The 19,395-nt window shown below is 42.5% G+C and overlaps 1 protein-coding gene across 12 annotated transcripts in view; it reads left to right on the top strand.

Moving 5' to 3' along the window:
• The window catches only part of PHACTR1 (phosphatase and actin regulator 1), a 596,190-nt gene that overhangs the window by 240,022 nt on the left and 336,773 nt on the right, over window positions 1-19,395 (top strand). Inside the window, exon 1 of one of the 12 annotated variants that reach the window (XM_033216243.1) lies at window positions 6,558-7,054. The exons of 5 other annotated variants lie outside the window; for them this stretch is intronic. In XM_033216243.1, coding sequence (XP_033072134.1) covers window positions 7,015-7,054 — 40 coding nt within the window. In that variant the 5' untranslated portion in view covers window positions 6,558-7,014. Of the gene's footprint in view, window positions 1-6,557; window positions 7,341-19,395 lie in introns of those variants that run through there. 6 more of the 12 variants (XM_033216245.1, XM_033216247.1, XM_033216251.1 and 3 more) reach the window with 6 other exon arrangements.

Consider the following 19,395-nt stretch of genomic DNA (forward strand, 5'->3'; position numbering starts at 1 on the left):
GTATCTTCCCTGGGTCTTCGTCCTATTTGGGCACAAGTCATGACAAAAATTTTGCATGGTGCTTTGGAGAGAATTAGAGGGACCAACAGAAGGGCCTGATCCTGCAGGAGACGGCCTTTTTCTGTTGCTCTCCCAAAGTAAAGCTGTCATGTAGGTTTTGTGCTGAGCTGGCCAAAAAGCAATTTGAAAAATGGCTTCCGAGATGGGCAGTGGCATTGACTTGGCAGGGAGGAAGGTAATAACTGCTCTGTTATAGATTATGCCGGAGGCCTCCCATCTCGTTCCTGTCAGGCCCTGCCTTCATTCTGGGAAGCTCTGTGTGAAACTGTCCCCTTTGCTCAGAACAAGAATCCTTTGACCTCATACCTTTCTTGTTTATGCTATTGCAGACCTTCCAAGGGAGAGCAGAAACAGGCTAGTCTAAGTTTAGCAACCTGGTGAGCTTAATATGGCCTTGGCAAAAAGATCTCCATACAAGACCCTTAGTTAGTCGGCCAGGAATAGCAAGGAGACAAAATAAACTCATTTTTAAGATAATAAAAGAAAAGGAGGCAGTTAAAGAAAAAGAGAGGTAAAGGAAAATAAAGAAGAGGGGAGAAAGAGGTAGAAAGAAGAAAGAGGGAAAGAAGGAAGACAAGTTGTGAAAGTCAATAAATTCGCCATCTTAATACGTGCCAACAGGAAGTGGGATAGAGAGAAGGTGGGGTGAGATAGGAGGAGTTCACACCCTAATTCCATCTCCAACACTTTATTATGATCATGAAATATCTCCTAATATTTGATGTTGAGAATAAACAATTTCCATTCATTGACAATCATATTAGCCACTCACTCTGCCAAGCCCTTTATTTATAGACATGATCTCGTGTAATGCCCAGAGTAATCTGCAATATCCTCATTCCCTTTTTATAGATGAGGAAACTGAGGCTCTCAGAGGGTAAAGGACTTTGCCCAGCAGACACAGCTCTGCTCTGTGTACTGTGTTGTAAAGCCAAGCAGTGGTGGCCAAAGGCTGACCCTTAGAGCACACAGAGCAAAAAGCCTCTTCCTGGATCAAGTTCCTGAGGGAGTTAGGCTTTTACAGAACTCAGCTTCTCTTCTAGCCCTGAGCCTCGCCTCCTAGCACCATGCCCTGTGCAAGTCTGAGGCTATCCCAGGGTCCAGAGCCTCCAGAAACCCCATTGGTAATAGTTTTCTGTTGACATCAAGGCTATGATACTGTTTAAGTAGGTGAAAATATGTATTTATTATGAGAAGCATCGAGTGTATTTTATCTTCATTTTATTTCAACAAGAGTTTGTTAAACCTTTAGTACCTGCACTGCCGTTTATGTAGTGGCATTGTGGAAACAAAGTGCAGAAAGCAATGAATACTCTTGAGTAACTGACAACCTGGTAAAAAACAACTGGTGCATTGCACTTGAGCCAGTGAGCGCAACCCTGGGCACCCGTGAACGAGAAGTTCTCTGGTCCCTTCATGTTTTAAAAAAACAGGCGTATGCTTTAGAGCAGTTTTAGGCTCACAGCAAAGTTGAGAGGAAGGAACAGAGATTTCTCATGTACCTCCTACCCTACAAGTGCACAGCCTCCCTATCGATAGCCCCCAGCAGAGTGGTCCCTTTGTGACAATCGATGAACCTACGTCATCATCTCCCAGAGTCCACAGCCTGCATTAGGGTTCACTCTTGGTGCTCTTGGTGCTGAATATTCTGTGGGTCTGGATAGATGTCTAATGACATGTTCTAACCACTATAGTATCATCTGAGCAAACTAATTTCCCTGCCCAAAAAATCCTCTGTGCTCCACTCATTCATCACTCCCTCCCCCAATCCCGATCTTTTCATTGTCTCCGTAGTGTTTACCTTTACCAGAATATCTATGTAATCAGACTCAAACAGTGTGTGGCCTTTCCAGACTGGCTTTTTTCCATGGAGGCATTTAGATTTCCTCCCTGTCTTTTCATGGCTTGAGAGCTCATTTGCTTTTAATGCTAAATAATACTCTATTGTCCGGATGTACCAGTTTATTTATCCATACGCCTCCTGAAGGACATCTTGATTGCTTCCAACTTTTGGCAATTATGCATAAAGCTGCTATCCATGTGCAGATTTTTGTGCGAATATGAAGTTTTCAACTCCTTTGTGTAGATACCAAGAAACAGGATGTCTGGATCATATGATAAGAATATGTTTCGTTTTGTAAGAAGTTTCCAAATTGTCTTCCAAAGTGTCTGTACCATTTTGAGTCCCCACCAGCAATAAATGAGAGTTCCTTCCTATCCTTGCCAGCATTGGATGGTTGGTCTGTTCATTTTTTAAAGCACCAATAAACTGAATTATGATAGAAACTACTAGAAAGCCAAAAATAGTGCCAAAAATGACTCTGAGAAAAAGGCTGAATGTCGAGTCCTGTGACATCCACAGAGCAGCGCCCCTTGTGCCCTTACTCAAAGCTACAATATTCTTGCCAGGTGCGGTGGCTCATGCCTGTAATCCCAGCACTTTGGGAGGCTGAGGCACGTGGATCACCTGAGGTCAGGAGTCCGAGATTAGCCTGGCCAATGTGGTAAAACCTCGTCTCTACTAAAAACATAAAAATTAGCCTGGCGTGGTGGCTGGCACCTGTAATCCCAGCTACTTGAGAGGCTGAGGCAGGAGAATCTCTTGAACCCAGGAGGTGAAGGTTGCAGTGAGCCGAGATCATGGCACTGCACTCCAGCCTGGGCAACAGAGCAAGACTCCATCTCCAAAATAAAGAAAGAAAGAAAGAAAGAAAGAGAGAGAGAGAGAGAGAAAGAAAGAAAGAAAGATAAAAAGCTACAATATTCTCATTCTACACAAAACACTAGTAAGCTACTTTTCTATTTTCCCATCCCACTAAAATTTGGAGGCTTTAAAGAGTCAGAGACACTAAAAATATAAAACAAAAACACATGCCTTAGCCTGTTTACAAATAAGTTAACAAATATATAACCCTGTGCACTCTGGAGACATAACTACACATCAACTTGTCTAAACTGGTGTTTATAACAATAACATAAAAACACTGGCTGAAAGAATGAAACTGTATTTGAGATGCCACAGCTATTAGAAATTGGGGATATTATAAGTCCCTGCCTTATAGATTTTTTGTTAGAATTAAATGAAATCTGTGTAAAATGCTTAGCACAATGTTTGATACCTAGTAAGTGCTGATAATATTGGCTGCTGTGTAATGACGAGAATGATGATGGTGATAACGATGATACACCAAGGGATTAGAGAATCAGAAGGAGGAGTAGAAGAGCATTAGAATTCCTCAGACATTCATTGAAATACTCTTATGTCCCAAGGTGAGTTCATAGGTAAATGACACACAATTCGTATTCTTGGAAAGGTCCTTGTATAGCATATTATATGATTATAGTTGAATGTGATAAATGTTATAACACATTGACTTATAAAAGTGGCGTGATGGCATAGGTGAAGAAGCTGTTAATTTTGACCACAAGATTAGGAAAAACTACAGGAGATAGCTGAGCTAGGCTTGAAAGATTTTGCTATTTGGTAAGGGTAGGCATTTCAAGGAAGAACATTCCAGGCAGATGAAACAGACTTTCAACAAAGGCAGGGAGACTGAGAAGTCATGCCACAGTTAAGCATGCAGACTAGGGTAAATTCAAAGAATGTGCAGCAAAGAGATGAGCTGGAAATGCTCCCAGGGCCAGTTTATGATTGCCTAGCATATCACTGCAAGGAGTGTGGATTTCATTTGAAAGGCGGTAGGTTGCCATTAAAAGTTTTAAGCTGAGTAGCTATAGGATTAAATGTCTGCTTGGACACGTGCTCACGCTGAAGACAGGGTAGAAAATGAACTCAAGTGGTCAGAAAGTGAAGTCAGGAGGGCCAGGCAGGGGTGCTCGTGATAGTTTGGGTACTGGCTGAGGCCCTGCCACTTGAGAAAAGGTGACAGGTAGACTTGATAAGATTGAGGGTTCTGGCCGGGCGCGGTGGCTCACACCTGTAATCCCGGCTCACACAGTGAAACCCCATCTCTACTAAAAGTACAAAAAATTAGCCGGGCATGGTGGCGGGCGCCTGCAGTCCCAGCTACTCAGGAGGCTGAGGCAGGAGAATGGCGTAAATCCGAGAGGGGGAGCTTGCAGTGAGCCCAGATCGCAACACTGCACTCCAGCCTGGGCGACAGAGGGAGACTCCATCTCAAAAAAAAAAAAAAAGATTGAGGGCTCTATTAGGAGGGCTAGGGGAAATGGGCAGAGAGAGAGGATGTGTAGAAAGTCAAGTCAAGTCAAGATAAGACTTTGGGGGCCTGAGCTTGGGCAACTAGGGCGACACAAGGAAAGAACTTGTTACAAACCCAAGATTGATGTTTTAATCTTCATGATCCTCTAGTGGCAAGAAAGAAGTTGAATCTTTAATACTATTTCAATTCCAGGCTTATTTGATGTTTTCTTGTTCCACCCAAGAGATTACCACTTGAATTATGCCATAGGGCTAGAACCAAACAATGCTGGTAAGAAATTTGAGTTTTGCAGTGCCAGTATTTAATGACCATATACAGGCCAAGGGTATATTTTTTATTACTGCATCCTCTTCCCATTACTGAGGAATGTCTCACCACCTGATGTTCTCTAACACCTTCCTATGTGTCTTTATTCTTATTAAGAAAGTAGTTACCATAGCAACTGCCACAATACCTTGTATTTACTACACCTGGAGGGAGAGACATAAACAGACATCAATCTGTCATTCAGGTTTTCAGGTTTACACATTTATATTTTTCTCATGTTTATCTGAGTTTTCCTCTGCAAAGCGGAATACCAAGAGTAGGAGACCCGTCTTGTAACTCCTATCTATGACACTGGCGTCTCTGGCTCTCCATAAGAACAGTCATTACCCCATGCTGACCTCAGGGGGCTATGTGGATAGATAGTTACAAAGAATTTTGAAAGTGATTCTTAGGGTACAGTATCTAATGTCACATATTTTAACATGAAAATAGTATCTGACATTACTTACAATAATGGAGAAAGGCAGGAGGGAGAAAGTAGTTTCCTCTGGTGATTATGGGTTGGGAAGATCCAGGGGAGAGAAAAGGAGTGAGACTAGAAAAACCCATAGTAGGGCCGGGCGCGGTGGCTCAAGCCTGTAATCCCAGCACTTTGGGAGGCCGAGACGGGCGGATCACGAGGTCAGGAGATCGAGACCATCCTGGCTAACACGGTGAAACCCCGTCTCTACTAAAAAAAGACAAAAAACTAGCCGGGCGAGGCGGCAGGCGCCTGTAGTCCCAGCTACTAGGGAGGCTGAGGCAGGAGAATGGCGTGAACCTGGGAGGCGGAGCTTGCAGTGAGCTGAGATCCCACCACTGCACTCCAGCCTGGGCGACAGAGCGAGACTCCGTCTCAAAAAAAAAGAAAAACCCATAGAAGGCTGACCAACATTAGCATTTGTTCTCATCAACATAAAATAGTTATTTTCCTGTATTCAACAACAAGGCTCCACTGGCTGGGAGAAGATTGGGAGCCCAGAGCTATGCAGATAGTTCATCTTGGCTTTGACATGGAAAAAGCAAACGGGTTGGAGTGTTTTTTACATCATATTGTATGATACTTTAGGTGTTACCCTCATTGATTGCCATTTAAGTTCCATTCATGGGACGATTATGTTTGAACATGCTTGCTCCTTAGTGGGTAACATCTGGCAGAGATAACAGATGCTAAGACAGGGACTGGGGGGACACTGAGGAATTATTACTACTACCTTGACCTAGGACAGGTGTGGCTTCAAAATGTCTATATAGAGTGGCCTTAGGGGTTACAATGTGGTTGAAAGTGGAGGCTAGGGGCTTGCCCTTTCAGAGGTGTTTGCCTAGCAAAGCAAGATGTTGTCCCTTGGGCATTATGCTTATTTGTGGTGGCTGGAGCGGGTTTATGAGGATCAAGGTCAGGGCAGGGATTTTGGCTCAAGACCCCTCAATCCAAGCCATCCCTTTGGCATTTCATGGAAATGTGGCAAAAGTAATAAGAGATTCTCGGTTTTAGGTTTTATTTGCACATGTTTTATAAATCTACCTGAAGTTGTTCAACTGACGATCCGCTTGATCATTTCAAAATCCATTCAGCGACTAATCCCATCTACGGAGAACCATCCTAAAATACAATCAAGAAAGATGCTACCATCCTATCTTGAGAAATTCCCACTCACTCCTCATGGGCATTTGGGAGGTCCTCTACTCAAGAGTTGAACTGAAGGCAAATGAAGTGCACTGCAAAAATGCAGTCCTTCCAGGGAAGGTTCAAGGAACGTTAATTGTCATTGTTCCACGTTTTGAGGTCTCCCTCCCTCTTCCCTTCCTGGGGGGCAGGGTGGGGTGGATGATGATGGGGGGTGGGGGAAAGGGGAGGCAAGTGTGGTTTTCCGATCAGAGATCAAATAGCAGTTAGAATTATATAATGGAACTGCCCTGAGTCAGTTCCATTACTCGGGGATCACTGAGTAATTCCCTGCAGAAGGAGACAAACTGCATGTTAAAAAGCTCAACAAATACTCTTAAAAAAAAAAAAAAAAAAAAAAAAAGCCCAGGCCGTGAGTTCCAGACTTCCAAGCTGCAGTTTCCTCTGAATCCTCTCCAGGCTGAAACAGCTGTACAGGCTTGCTGAGTCAGAAGACTCCCAGAGATTGGGGATGGCCGAGGCAGGTCGGGGGTCTGGTGTGGATCCCCGGGTTACTTTCTGTTTCATTTTGAAATGTTCCCTGCTTCTGAAACCGTTTGCCTCCGATGTCAAGTAAAATACAGGACTCCTTGGAGACGCCAGCTGGGCTTTTAAGGACTGGGGCTCTGTGAAGGTAAGAGGCAGTCTGTGCCCCACCGGCTGGAGGCTGCCACTTTAGAGAGGTCTGAGTACCCGCAGGTCACACCCAGGAGGGGTTGGTGTGCCTGCCAACTGTTCTGGGCTCTGAATGAGGCTGGAGAGACCATCGTGGAGGCGGTTTCAGGTTAGAAAAGGGATAAAATGGACCCTTCCTGCCAGATGGGTGGCCACCTAGTCCACGGTGAGTTGAATCCATCCCCCGACTTTGGTTGACACCCTCCCCTTCTCCATTCCATCCCACGTGGGAGCTGGTCAGCGGCCAGGGAACTGGCACGGCCGGGAAGGAAGGCGAAGGGGCTGCCTGGCACTGAGAGGCTGCATGGGCGTGTGTAGCATGTGTATTTTCAGAGCCCGACACTTGAGGAGACTGTTGCTCAATTTAAGAAAGCATAGCTATTGGAAAGCCAGGAAACAGACCCAGAGAGGCAGATGCATGTGGGAGCAAAGAGCTTTGGGCAGCCTTTAAGGTAGGCATTGGCATCTGAAATCATGGTATTGCCTTTTGTTTATTTGTTAGGTGGATTTTGTATTGGTTTTATGCTTTGTTCGGTTTAGAGAATTTTCCTTTGATGGAGCTGCCAATATGAATAGATTTGGTTTTGAAATCCTCAGACCGGGTTCATAGGATATCCTGGAGCCCACAGTGTTAGTGTAGATGCCTCAAAGTCAGAGGAGATGGATACAAAACTGGTGATGGTTTTCAAAGGAGATTCACTTGCAAATCTCACTGCAATGGAGACTTGCTGGGAGTCCTGGTGCCTGCTGAGGCAGGCAGCTCTTAGGAACCTCAGGAAGTTTCTGACTTAAAGAGACAGGAAAGGAAAAAATCAAATCCGCAGCTGTTATTTTGGGGAAAGTGGGTTCAGGGAGAATTTGTGGCTGAAGAAAAGGGAAAGAGGACTTGGAAAACAAACGGAAACATAAGGGATAGACTTGGTGGGATTCCAGCTTGGGGCAGTGGCATTTTGAGGCTTGCTGCATGGAGATAAAAATCAATATGGGAACCGATAACAGCTCACTCAGCATGAATAAGAAATGCTACATGGATTCTTTCACCACTGACTTCTAAAGAGCCTGAGAAATACACAAGGTGTTAGTTTGGAGGAGTTTATTTCTAGTTGTTATTTATTTTTTATTGTTTGTCCCCATGAGCTGCTCTAAACAAAATATTGTGATGTTAGAACCAAAAGGAAAGTGTCCTTAGAATAATATCTGTAAAGAGGAGGTATTCAAGTTTTCACTGCCTTTCTCCTTCTTTTTCTGCCCTTCTCTCAGTTTGGGCAAATTATGTGATTTGAATGTATCCAACAGAAACAACTCTTTAAAGAGGAGCTGGGCATGGTGGCTTACGCCTGTAATCCCAGCACTGTGGCAGGCCGAGGTGGATGGATTACTTGAGGTCAGGAGTTCGAGACTAGCCTGGCCAACATGGTGAAACCCTGTATCTACTAAAAATACAAAACTTAGCTGGGCGTGGTGGCACACGCCTGTAGTCCCAGCTACTGGGGAGGCTGCGGCACAAGAACAGCTTGAACCCAGGAGGTAGAGGTTGCAGTGAGCCCAGATCTCACCACTGCACCCTATCTGGGTGATGGAGTGAGACTCTATCTCGAAAAAAAAAAAAAAGAAAAAAGAAAAGAAAACGGAAACAACTCTTTAAAGTGGTACAATTTATCTTTTAAGAAGATATTTGAATATTGGAATTAAAAAATGATCTTAAATCTGTGGTTCTTTAATCTTCAAAATCATGGACCACATTTGGGAAGCAAAAAGACTGTGGATCGTGAATTTCTAGTCTTTTCTCTACTGTGGCCCTATCACTCCCATCTCTTCTGATGCTCAACAAACAAAACTAAACAACAAAGCTAAAAAAGCATAACAAAGTTTTTCACTAAAGTACATACTTGAAATGGAGATGCTATAATATTATAAATATTCGTAATGTAAAAGAACAGCTCATAGAGCCCCTTTTTAAGGCCATGGCAGTCTCTCGAGTAAACATTGCTTAAATAATTAATATCAGCAGAGTGAGTTCCTTTTATCTGGATTTCCATCTGTTGAAACTTGCTGGAAACTTACCTTTCTACATTTCAATAATTTTATGAGGACTGAGATTCATGAGGATGACCTCCAGGTACTACAAAGCTCATTGGTGCCTCCCAAATCACAGAAGATAACATGATGCTCAACAGTCTTGGTTTTGAGCGCATTGCCTTCCACTCTAATTCAATAAAATTTGCTCATCTGCATAGATTGTGGTGCCCACGTTTTCTATGTCAAGGACCAGGACTTGTGACCTTACAGAGGACTTTTATGTTGCTTTCAGCATGAGAGACGGTCTAAGAAATGCAGTGTGGATGCCAGGTTTTGTTAATTTCTGGGATAGTCCAACAAGTTATGGGACAGCTGGTGAAATAGGACAGATTTTGAAAATTCAGTCTTTATGGAAATCAAGGTGCGTTGATTAAAAGCTTAATGTTTTTAGTTAGGTTGACTGAGGTTTCCATTCCAATTATGCTACCTTTTCAGTGAGTGACATTGAGCAAGTTTGCTGACTTTTCTAAGGCTCAGTTTCCTCATCCATAAAATTGGAGAGTAACAGTGCTTTACCTCATAGGCTGTATGGGAAGTAAATTATATAGAACATCCCGTAGTGCTGTGCCTGGCACACTTAGTGCCTGAAAAAGTACTTGCTACTATTTTTGTTATCATTTATGGTATCTAGTGACCACAAAGTACTTGAAAAACCAGGTCACTTTTTCCCTTGAATGTGCCAGTGAGTAAAGAATACGTGTGAAACTTTAGCTCACATTTGAGCTCCTACAAATATTTTGGAATTAATTCAATAACACTTGTATTTCTCTATATGAGAAAGCATGATTGTCTGCGTGTTTTGGACAAAAGGGTCAACTGAACTGGTTTAAGCCACAGAGGGCATCAGTGGCAGCAGCAGATAAACAACATTTGTCGCCAGACTCCCTGCACTCTACCACTGGGTCACAGTGACCCCACACCAGGGAGGGTCCAACAAGGACAAAGTAGCCCTTGTCTCTGGACAGCCCCAAACACCTTCTAATGGATGTAGTAGGTTTGATTTTTCCTGCTTCACCCATGCTGTAAGTTGTGATTCTGCCCTTTTCTCATCCTGAATCTGATGGGCTCAGGGCTCATGTAGGCTTGTTGTTGTTGTTGTTGTTGTTGTTTTCTGAGATGGAGTCTCACTCTCAGGCTGGAGAGCAGTGGCACGATCTCGGCTTATTGTAAGCTCCGCCTCCCGGGTTCACGCCATTCTCCTGCCTCAGCCTCCCAAGTAGCTGGGACTACAGGAGCTCGCCACCACGCCCGGTTAATTTTTTGTATTTTTAGTAGAGATGGGGTTTCACCATGTTAGCCAGGATGGTCTCGATCTCCTGACCTCGTGATCCGCCTGCCTCAGCCTCCCAAAGTGCTGGGAATACAGGCGCGAGCCACCGCGCCCAGCCTCCTGTAGGCTTTTACCCAAGTTGGAAAATGACTACAGATGGGCTATAGTGATCCATAACTATACACTTCCAAGCCTCCACTAGGGACAACACAGAATCTGCTACCCCTAAATGGCCCCTTAATGACAGTGTTTTTATTTTCTTTTTGCAGTCTCCTAACATGGGGATTTAATGCCTCCCATAAAGCAAGCTCCTGATCATATACTGTAAAGTCCAAAGACAGCAGCATAATTACTCTAAAGGGTAAAGATGCCAAAGGCCCTTAATTTTGGCATTCCATGAGTATTTCAGCTTCCTACAAAGTTCTGGATCCACGGTTGCTGGGAAAGGGTTTCATAAAAGGTTCTCTAGGTGTAGCTTGAGCTTCTCTAGGAAACTAACTGGATAAAAAAACCTCTCCTGGAACTTGTCCTAAACAAGGAAGAGTGAAAAACAGTGTAGGGTGTCTTCTTCTAAGAAATCCATCACAAAGATAACACAAATGTCTAAACTTAAGAGAAACAGAAAAAAATAATCCAACAGAATACAGAAAGATGAGACACATGTTTCAGAAACAACTGGGATGGAAAAACACCCAAACTTGGGTGTATTCTAATGTTAGGAAAAAGAAGAAGGAGTGGAATGTTGGAGAAGCAGCAGAGGAAGTGGTATTGAAAGACCTGGTTATAAATTCATATGCCCTGGGTAAATCATGCCAGAGTCAGTTTCTTCACTTATAAAATAGCAAAAATAATTCCTACCCTACCGTCAGGGTATTGAAGAGGAACATATGATATCCTGTGTCCAAACTGAAATGAAGACAAGAACCTAAAGCACAAACTTGTGTTAATAATTATTTGGGATTAAAGAAACTGACCTCCCAAAAAAGGAATATGTGTGTTACTGAAAACCAGGATTTTCTTATAGATAGTAACGAAGAAAATCACCTTGGATAGTCCATACTTAATGTATCCATTGGCTAAGGCTGCCATAACAAAACGCTACTGGGTCGCTGAAACAATAGTAATTTATTTTCTCACAGTTTTGGAGGCTGGAAGGTCCAAGACTGGGGAACTGGTAAGGTTTATTTTTCCTGCGGTCTTGCTCCTTGGCTTGTAGATGACCTCATTCTCACCTTGTCCTCCCACACAGTTGCCCCTTGGTCTGTGGCTGTCTGTGGCCTAATCTTCTTCTCTTTTTTTGTTGTTTTTGTTTTTGGTTTTGAGTCAGGATCTGTCTCTGTCACCCAGGCTTGGGTGCAGTGGTGTGATCTCAGCTCTCTGGAGCCTTGATCTCCTGGGCTCAAGTGAACCTCCCGCCTAAGCCTTCTGTGTAGCTGGGACCACAGGGGTGTGACACCACCCAAGCTAATTTCTTTATTTTTTAATTTTTTGTAGGGACAGAGCCTTGCTATGTTGTCCAGGCTGGTCTCGAACTCCTGGGCTCAAGTGATCTCCCTCCTTGGCCTCCCAAAATGCTGGGATGAGCCACCGTGTCTGGCCCTAATCTCTTCTATAAAGACACGAGTCATATTGGATTTGCCCCCACCCTTATTACCCCATTTAACATTAATCATCTCTTTCAAGGCCCTTTCTCCAAATATAGTCACATTCTCAGGTCACATACTAGGGGTCAGGGCCTCAACATATGAATTTGGGAGGGAGCACAATTTGGCTCCAAACAGCTATCAAGTTGATTAAGAAAACTCATTAAAAGATGCATTCTTCTTGTTTTAGGAATTGATCAGATCCATTAGGGAACATGGTACCACCTTAGAAGAAAATGGTATTGCCAAACTGCTATGAGGAGACTCCAGGAAAGGCAGCCTGGTAGACCTGGGCCAAGCTTCCAGAGAAGCTTGACTCCCTAGAGTATATTAATCACAAGGGAAAGGGAGGACCTTGTTTTACTGACTTCCACCTGGGCATTCTGTCAAAGCACTGGTAGATTGTACCTAACAAGTTTTGCAGCTTTGTGGTGACAGCTGTTCTTGGAGAATGGATTTAACGTAGTTTTGAATTAGATGTTCCTTTGAGGTCAAAAGGATTATGGCATGTCTCTGGATAATTTCCCACTTCCTTTCACTGTTTCATCACTTACAAAAGACTGATCCTATCATCCAGGTTCCTGCCATGTTCTGCAGAACCATTCATGGCCTTCTGTGTTTCTGGTCAGTCCCCAGCTCTCCCTATCTCCATTCAGCATGAACAGTGATATTCAAGGACATGGTTACTTGAAATACACACACCTCAGCACATGCGTGCACACACACACACACACACACATTGATTTATATATTTTTGAAACAGAATTGGTCAGTACAGAGGAAGATGATTTGCAAGTGGTATTTACAAGTCACTTCCTTTCTAAATGTTGGATCTCAGAATTCAGAGAAAGAGACAGGAAGTCCAGCTCATAGCTGAAGTATTCTTACAAATATGGGAAGTGCAGGGGAACTGACGCCTCTTCCAAATTAACAGACATGAAAAGGCATGGACGAGAAAGTAATAACAAGAGTGGAGCAGGTGATTTGCAGGCCCCCACAGATGAGGGTGAGCCTGCTCACTGCTTCCTCTTCCCCTCCGCAGCTGCACCATTACCGGGACCATTTGCACACTTTGGTAAGGCATAGACCAGTTCCCTGGTAGCAGCCTGGATCCTCCATTCAAACAGGAAAATGCAACATAAAGGAGGAAATCATTCAGGCAAGACATGTACTTTGATTTTCTTTTAAAAAAAAACAACTGATGATTGGGAAAAAATATATCAGGAGGAACAAAGGAGCACACATTTAGTAACTTGTAAAACACCCTGCTATGTCTTTCTTCATTAAAAATACGGTATGCCTCCAGTGCTCAAGAAGGAAGTATTTGTTCCCTGGGCATTATGATCCCACCTCCCGATTCTCACAAACAGGAACACGCTCAGTCATGAGTAGACAGACTTACCCTATACCAGGCTCCAGTTCAGAGGCAGAGAGCAACAGGTTAATGTACAAAATTAGTTTGCCCAAGCTTCAAGCTATTTAGATGCAGTGATCTCACCAAGTGTGAAGTGCTCTTGTTGTTATTAGAATGAGGCTGTTGAAAGACCCTGTGATGTAATTCGGAGTATGTTGGCACCTGTATTATTTAGCTCTGATTTCAAGGTTCATGACTTACCCGAAAAAGGGCCTGGAGGCTGCAGATGTTTAGGACAAACGTTCAGGAATGAGTCACCAGACTTTAAGAAAACTAGTTAGTATTGGCTCCCTTTGGCTTTCATATAAATTAGGAACTCTCTTTTTAATTTAAAGTTGGTTTGTTCATATGCAGAATTTCTCAAGTAAAAAAAAAAGTGTTTTTACAAATATCATGTCTTTTTCAGTAAAGCAAAACCAACTACCTTGTGAGTATTTTTGTTATTGTATTTAATCAGTAAGCATTTATTATCTACTGTACTAAAGACACAGTATTGTGCAAAGAGTTCCACAGTATATGAGAAAAGGAATCAGATCTACTCATACCTATTCAGGGAAATAAAACATGTACATAAAAGTTTTAACAAAATATGGAAAATGACAGCTTCCATGAGAACAGAAAAAAAAAGATTATTGAGGATGATAAGAGGGAGATATTAATTCTGGCTAGAAAAGGCTTTAGAGATGTTTTTAACCTAAGAGTCTTGAGAGCTGAATAGATATATTTTAATATAGGAGAATGGGGGAGGGAAGGAGGGAGCAGGAGACATTTTCAACAAAGGAGGGAGAGTAAGTGGAATGCCAATTCAGCGGGGAAGGCATGCCTGGAGTGTACATGAGGCATGGTGGCCAGGCCAGTTTTGTTGAATGAGAGGGTAGAGAGAAAGGGATCGATGGTAGATGCATTGAAAAGAATTTGACTACCAAGCCCAGAAGTGACATGGTTAGAGTTTAAGTCTATGTGTCAGGTGGCACATGGAGATGGAGGCACCATCAGTTACAAATGCAACTGCAGCAGTGAGGAACATAATGGTAATAAATAATAATGACGATAAATAATAGTAACAGCTTTCACTTGTTAATTGCCTAGTACTTGCTTCTTAGATTATGTCCTTTAATCTGTACAGCAAGCCTGCATGACAAATACAGCCGGTCCTCATTTTTCCAAGGTCTGTTTAGGTACGAACACAGTCTTCCCTGGGAACCACAGTGCAGGTTTCTGGACACCTCCACTCTCTCCCGCAGCCTCCCGACCCCCGCCATGCTCAAGTTCCTGATATAAAATAGTGTAATATTTGCATGTAATCTATGCATATCCTCACACATAGTTTAAATCATCTCTAGCTTACATATAATACCTAACAGAATGTAAATGCTATGTAAATAGTTGTTATACTGTATTGTTTATTAAATTTGTGTTATTTTTATTGCTGTATTGTTACTTTTTATTTTTTCCCCATGGATTGAACAGAGAGGGCTGACTGTACAGTCAATCCTCATTTTTCTTGGATTCTGCTTTTGCAAAATTTGCCTACTCACTAGAATGTATTTGTAACCCCAAAAATCAGTCCTTGTGGCGTTTTCACAGTCATTTACAGACATGTGCAGAGCAGCGAAAATTTGAGCTGAGATGGAACAAAGCGAGGCTCTGCCTCCTTGTTTGAGCTCTCATCCTGTTGATGTGTCCTTTTTACAGTCTATTTTGTGCCTTTTTTTTTTTTTTTTGCATTTTGGTGCTTTTTGTTGGTGGTTTTGCTGTTTAGAATGGCCCCAAGCGTCATGCTGAAGTGTCATACAGTGCTTCTAAACTTCAGGGAAGCTGTGACGAGCTTTATGGAGAACATGCAATGAGTGTGGCTCAGGCTTGAGTGATAGTGCTGTTGGCCGTGTGGCTTCAATGTTGATGAATCAACAGTATGTGTTAAATCTGGTGTGGTTCAACAGAAACAGACAGTCAACCTAAGGTATGTACAGGTGGGCTGAAGAAAACATGCTCACAGAGACTTTGCCTTGCATTTCCTCCAGTAGCAATGGTTCAGTATTCACCAATCCAGTGTTCACAGTGACTTTATGAGACAAAACTGCCATAAACAGTGAGAATCCATTAGTTATTTCCTTCCTGCAGAGAAATAAACTGAGGGTTGCAGAAATAAGAAATTTGTCAGAAGCTGCACAGCTAGCATGAACTCAGACTGGAATGTCATAAATGGCACACATTTCTAAAGACAATAAAGGGCCTGGACATGGTGATGGCAAGGAATGGAAGAGAGGAGGCAAAGTGTAAACGATTGAGGGAGTAGAATCAATAGGCTTTGGCCACTGACTGCACATGGGGAAGGCTACGAGGAGGAAGGGGTGCAGGAGGACCCTGAAGTCAGGTGGAGGCAATGGAAGGTCGAGTCTGGAGGGCCTGAGAGTCAAGGTTGCAGGGAGGGTAAGAAGCAGCTCCAGCAGCAAGTAAGGACTCAGGCTGGGGGCAGACGGGCCAGCTCTTACTTTCTGAGCACTCACTATGTTCAGATGCCGCTGAGAGATTCTTGCTAAATGATCTCATTGAATCTTCACGACCCTATGGGAGAGAAAGAGGGACTATTATACCCATGTTACAGATGAGGATAGTGAGGCTCAAAGAAGTAAAGTAACTTGTCCCTGGACATCCTGCTGATAAAGCACAGAACAGGGAATGCAAACCCAGGCAAGGGGACCCTGGCTGGTTGTGATCACAGTGAGACGTTTTGGAGTTTCAGATCTTGGAGGAAGAGAAGCACTAATGTTAATGATACCTGACCTTGTTCTCTAGTTTCTTGTTTTTATTTTTACTTTTTCCAACATTCTGCTTATACCACATATTTTTCTACCTTCATGTTTTTGTTCAAATTCTTTTCTTCCACAGGAAGGTTGTACTTCTCTCCTAGCCTTTAGGTTTTCTTGTTTTGTTTTGCTGATATTGCAAAAGGGTGGTTAAAATTATTTGGTAGCTGAAAAAATTGGACATTTTATTTGTGTTATGTTATATTGTGCTGTTTAGTAAAAATATGTGAACATTTCAGTGTTTCCTAGAATATAATATATGTTACTAAGAAGTCACTCTTGGCATTTCACATGAATGGAGCTACAGGTGACTTACAGACGTGCTCATTAACAGAGGAGAAGCATGGTTATACTATTTTTTCTACTAGATTTGGAGAATCTGGAATAAAATGACATGGTCCTTGCTTTACATTTTGTCTCTAATGTGAATTATCTCTGAACCTTTTTAAAGACCTGAAGTCTCTCTTTAAGTTTCCCAAATTTGTATTGCTGAGAATTACTTGCCCATGTTCCTCAGATATTACAAAATTAAATAATCCTCAGTACTTAGGTATTAAGGGCTATTCCCACAGCCCTCTTAGTACCGTTCTTATGGATAAAAGTGATTCCAAATACAGCAAATGTTTCATCTTCATATATTAAAAAATGTGGACAATACAGAATAGGGGAAAACCCTTATCAGAATATTGGGCCCCTTCCTTGTTTCTCAAGTGGCCCTCCAAGATGTCCAAGGAGGTGAGCATTCTTTCTGACCACATGGAAAGTGCTCTCTCTGAAGCTGTGGCACTCTATGAAAACACGTCTGCCCACAGAGTTCAAATGCTGAGGGCTGCAAGAAGAAAAGTAAGCTTGAATCTTTGTAGCTAAGTGGAAAAGAGTTCTCCTACAAGGGAGTCTCTATTCTTTGAAATAAGCAAGTCTGAAACCCTTCATTTATAAATTAAAGAAGAAACCTGCTGAACTATACCGAAACCAGGGAGAGAGAGAAAAGCAATGCTGCTGGCAACTGTGCTATATACTTATTCAACTGTAACTCTTAGGTGAGTAAATTCTGCATGTGTGTAGAGACCTGGTAGTGTAGAAACAAAGGCTATGACAAAGAAACCCAAGAAATCTTCTTCCTCTTCTTAAACTTCCATTCCCTAGAAATGGAACTGGGAAAAGCTAAGCCGCATTTGATTCCACAAACACTTGAAACCATCTTTCAAGTATCCTGGACGGAATCAAGTCCAAAGCGTACTTTGCCAAACCCAAGGGAAATTCGCTCCATATGTTTCTGATTCATCTATAGTTTAATCATCAAAATATTGTTTTGCAAGGACTAGTTTTGTCCAAGAAAGCTTTTATGAGCCATTTTAACACACTATCTTGAAAACAGGAAGTTCCGTTTTGCCAAGAGCTAACAGAGGCCTGAGCAGTGGTTCTGGATTTGGTTGTGGGGGCAAGCCCTGGATACCGAGGTTTCCAACATGACCGAGCTGGCTTTAGAATTCCTTCAGGGAGTCTGTGTTGTGTGCCCTCTCCACTCACCAGAATTATAGAACTCTTTCAGGGAAAATAACCCAAGGGAAGGGTGATCACGGGCTTCCATGATTTCCACCCAAACTCATCACCCTTCGTGGAATCTCATGCCCCCTTCCCCACATTCCATTTGCTAAATGATGGTTCAGAGATAACTTCCCTACTGAAATCATGTTAGCATTGTAGCCCTTAAAAGCCTAAGGTAAAATTTCACAAAGGAGCTTGGAAAACAGCAGCTTCAAAGGAGCCATTGACTCCAGGAAAAGGAAAAGAAAAATTCTCTTTCTTCCTGAGTTTCTTTAATTTTTTTTTTCATGGCAAAATACACATAACATGAAATTTAGCATCGTTACTATATTGAAGTCTTCAGGCTTGTGGCATAAAGTACATTCGGAGTATTGTGCAACCATCATCACCATCCCTCCCTCTCCAGAACTCTTCATTTGCAAGAGTGAAACACTGTGACCGTTAAACAATAACTTTTCATTCCCCTTCCCCGCAGCCCCTTGCAAACATCATTCAACTTTCTGTCTGAACTAAGGAGCAACTAAATTCATCTGGTGACATGAGCTTTTTTTGTCACTAAAATGTGAAAGGATTTTTGTTGTTTGGATTCTTGTACAAGGGATTTTGGATATATAGTAGGAAAATGTCTTTGATAAGAATTGTATAATTGACACAAATAGACTCCACTGATCCCCAGGCAAATCATGAAACTAGAGTTCAGTGAAGGCATTTCACCAGGGAGTTCTGCCACTGTGCTGCTTTTTGATGATCTGATGGTAAAAATGTATAGAATCTTCTTTAAAAAAAAAAAAAAGGTGGTCGTCAAACTTTCAAATGCATTAGAATCTCCTGGGAATCTTGTTATCCACAGATTCTGATTCAGCAGGTCTGAAGTGGGGCTCAAGATGTTACGTTTCTAACAACCTCCCAGGTGATGGTAATGCTGCTAATCCATGCACCACACTTGGAGAAACAAGGTTCTAGAAGAGTGGTTCATGACCCTTGACAGCCTTTTAAAAATTCTAACTCAAATATTCTGGGTGGGACTTGGGCATAGGTATTTTTAAAGTACCTCAGGCAATCCTAATGTATAGCTAGCATTGAGAACCTCTGACCTGAGAAATTGGGTTAATATTTTTGTCTGCCTCTCTTAAAATCAGATATTTCATGTGAGTTGTTGAGTATTAGATTGCAGGGAATTCATACTTGACTTCTCTAGTAAGAGCCTTGAGTGGCTATTTCTGTGTTCCTGATAAAAGAAAGAGCTAAATGCTTTAGATTCCAGACACACTAACTATGGAGTTGACATTCAGCTATGAAAATCTAGCAACATGTCTTGTATTTTCACCACTGCATAGGGTATTCCTAGGCCGGATACGGTGACTCATGCTTGTAATCCCAGCACTTTGGGAGGCCGAGATGGGAGGATCACTTGAGCCCAGGAGTTTGAGACCAGCCCAGGCAATGTGGTGAAACCCCATCTCTACCAAAAATATATGCTCAAATACTTAGACACATAATTGAGAACTCAGAATCTTGTACAAAAAAAAAAAAGAGAGAGAGAGAAAATGTTATCTTAAAAATGTTAAGAACAGGACAGGTGCAGTGGCTCGTGCCTGTAATCCCAGCACTTGGGGAGGCCAAGGCAGGTGCTTCACTTGAGGTCAGGAATCGGAGACCAGCCTGGCCAACATGGTGAAAAACCGTCTCTACTAAAAATACAAAAAATTAGCTGGGCATGGTGGCATGCACCTGTAATCCCAG

This window comes from Trachypithecus francoisi, unplaced genomic scaffold (assembly GCF_009764315.1).
Source record: "Trachypithecus francoisi isolate TF-2019V2 unplaced genomic scaffold, Tfra_2.0 Lachesis_group10, whole genome shotgun sequence".
NCBI lineage: Eukaryota > Metazoa > Chordata > Mammalia > Primates > Cercopithecidae > Trachypithecus > Trachypithecus francoisi.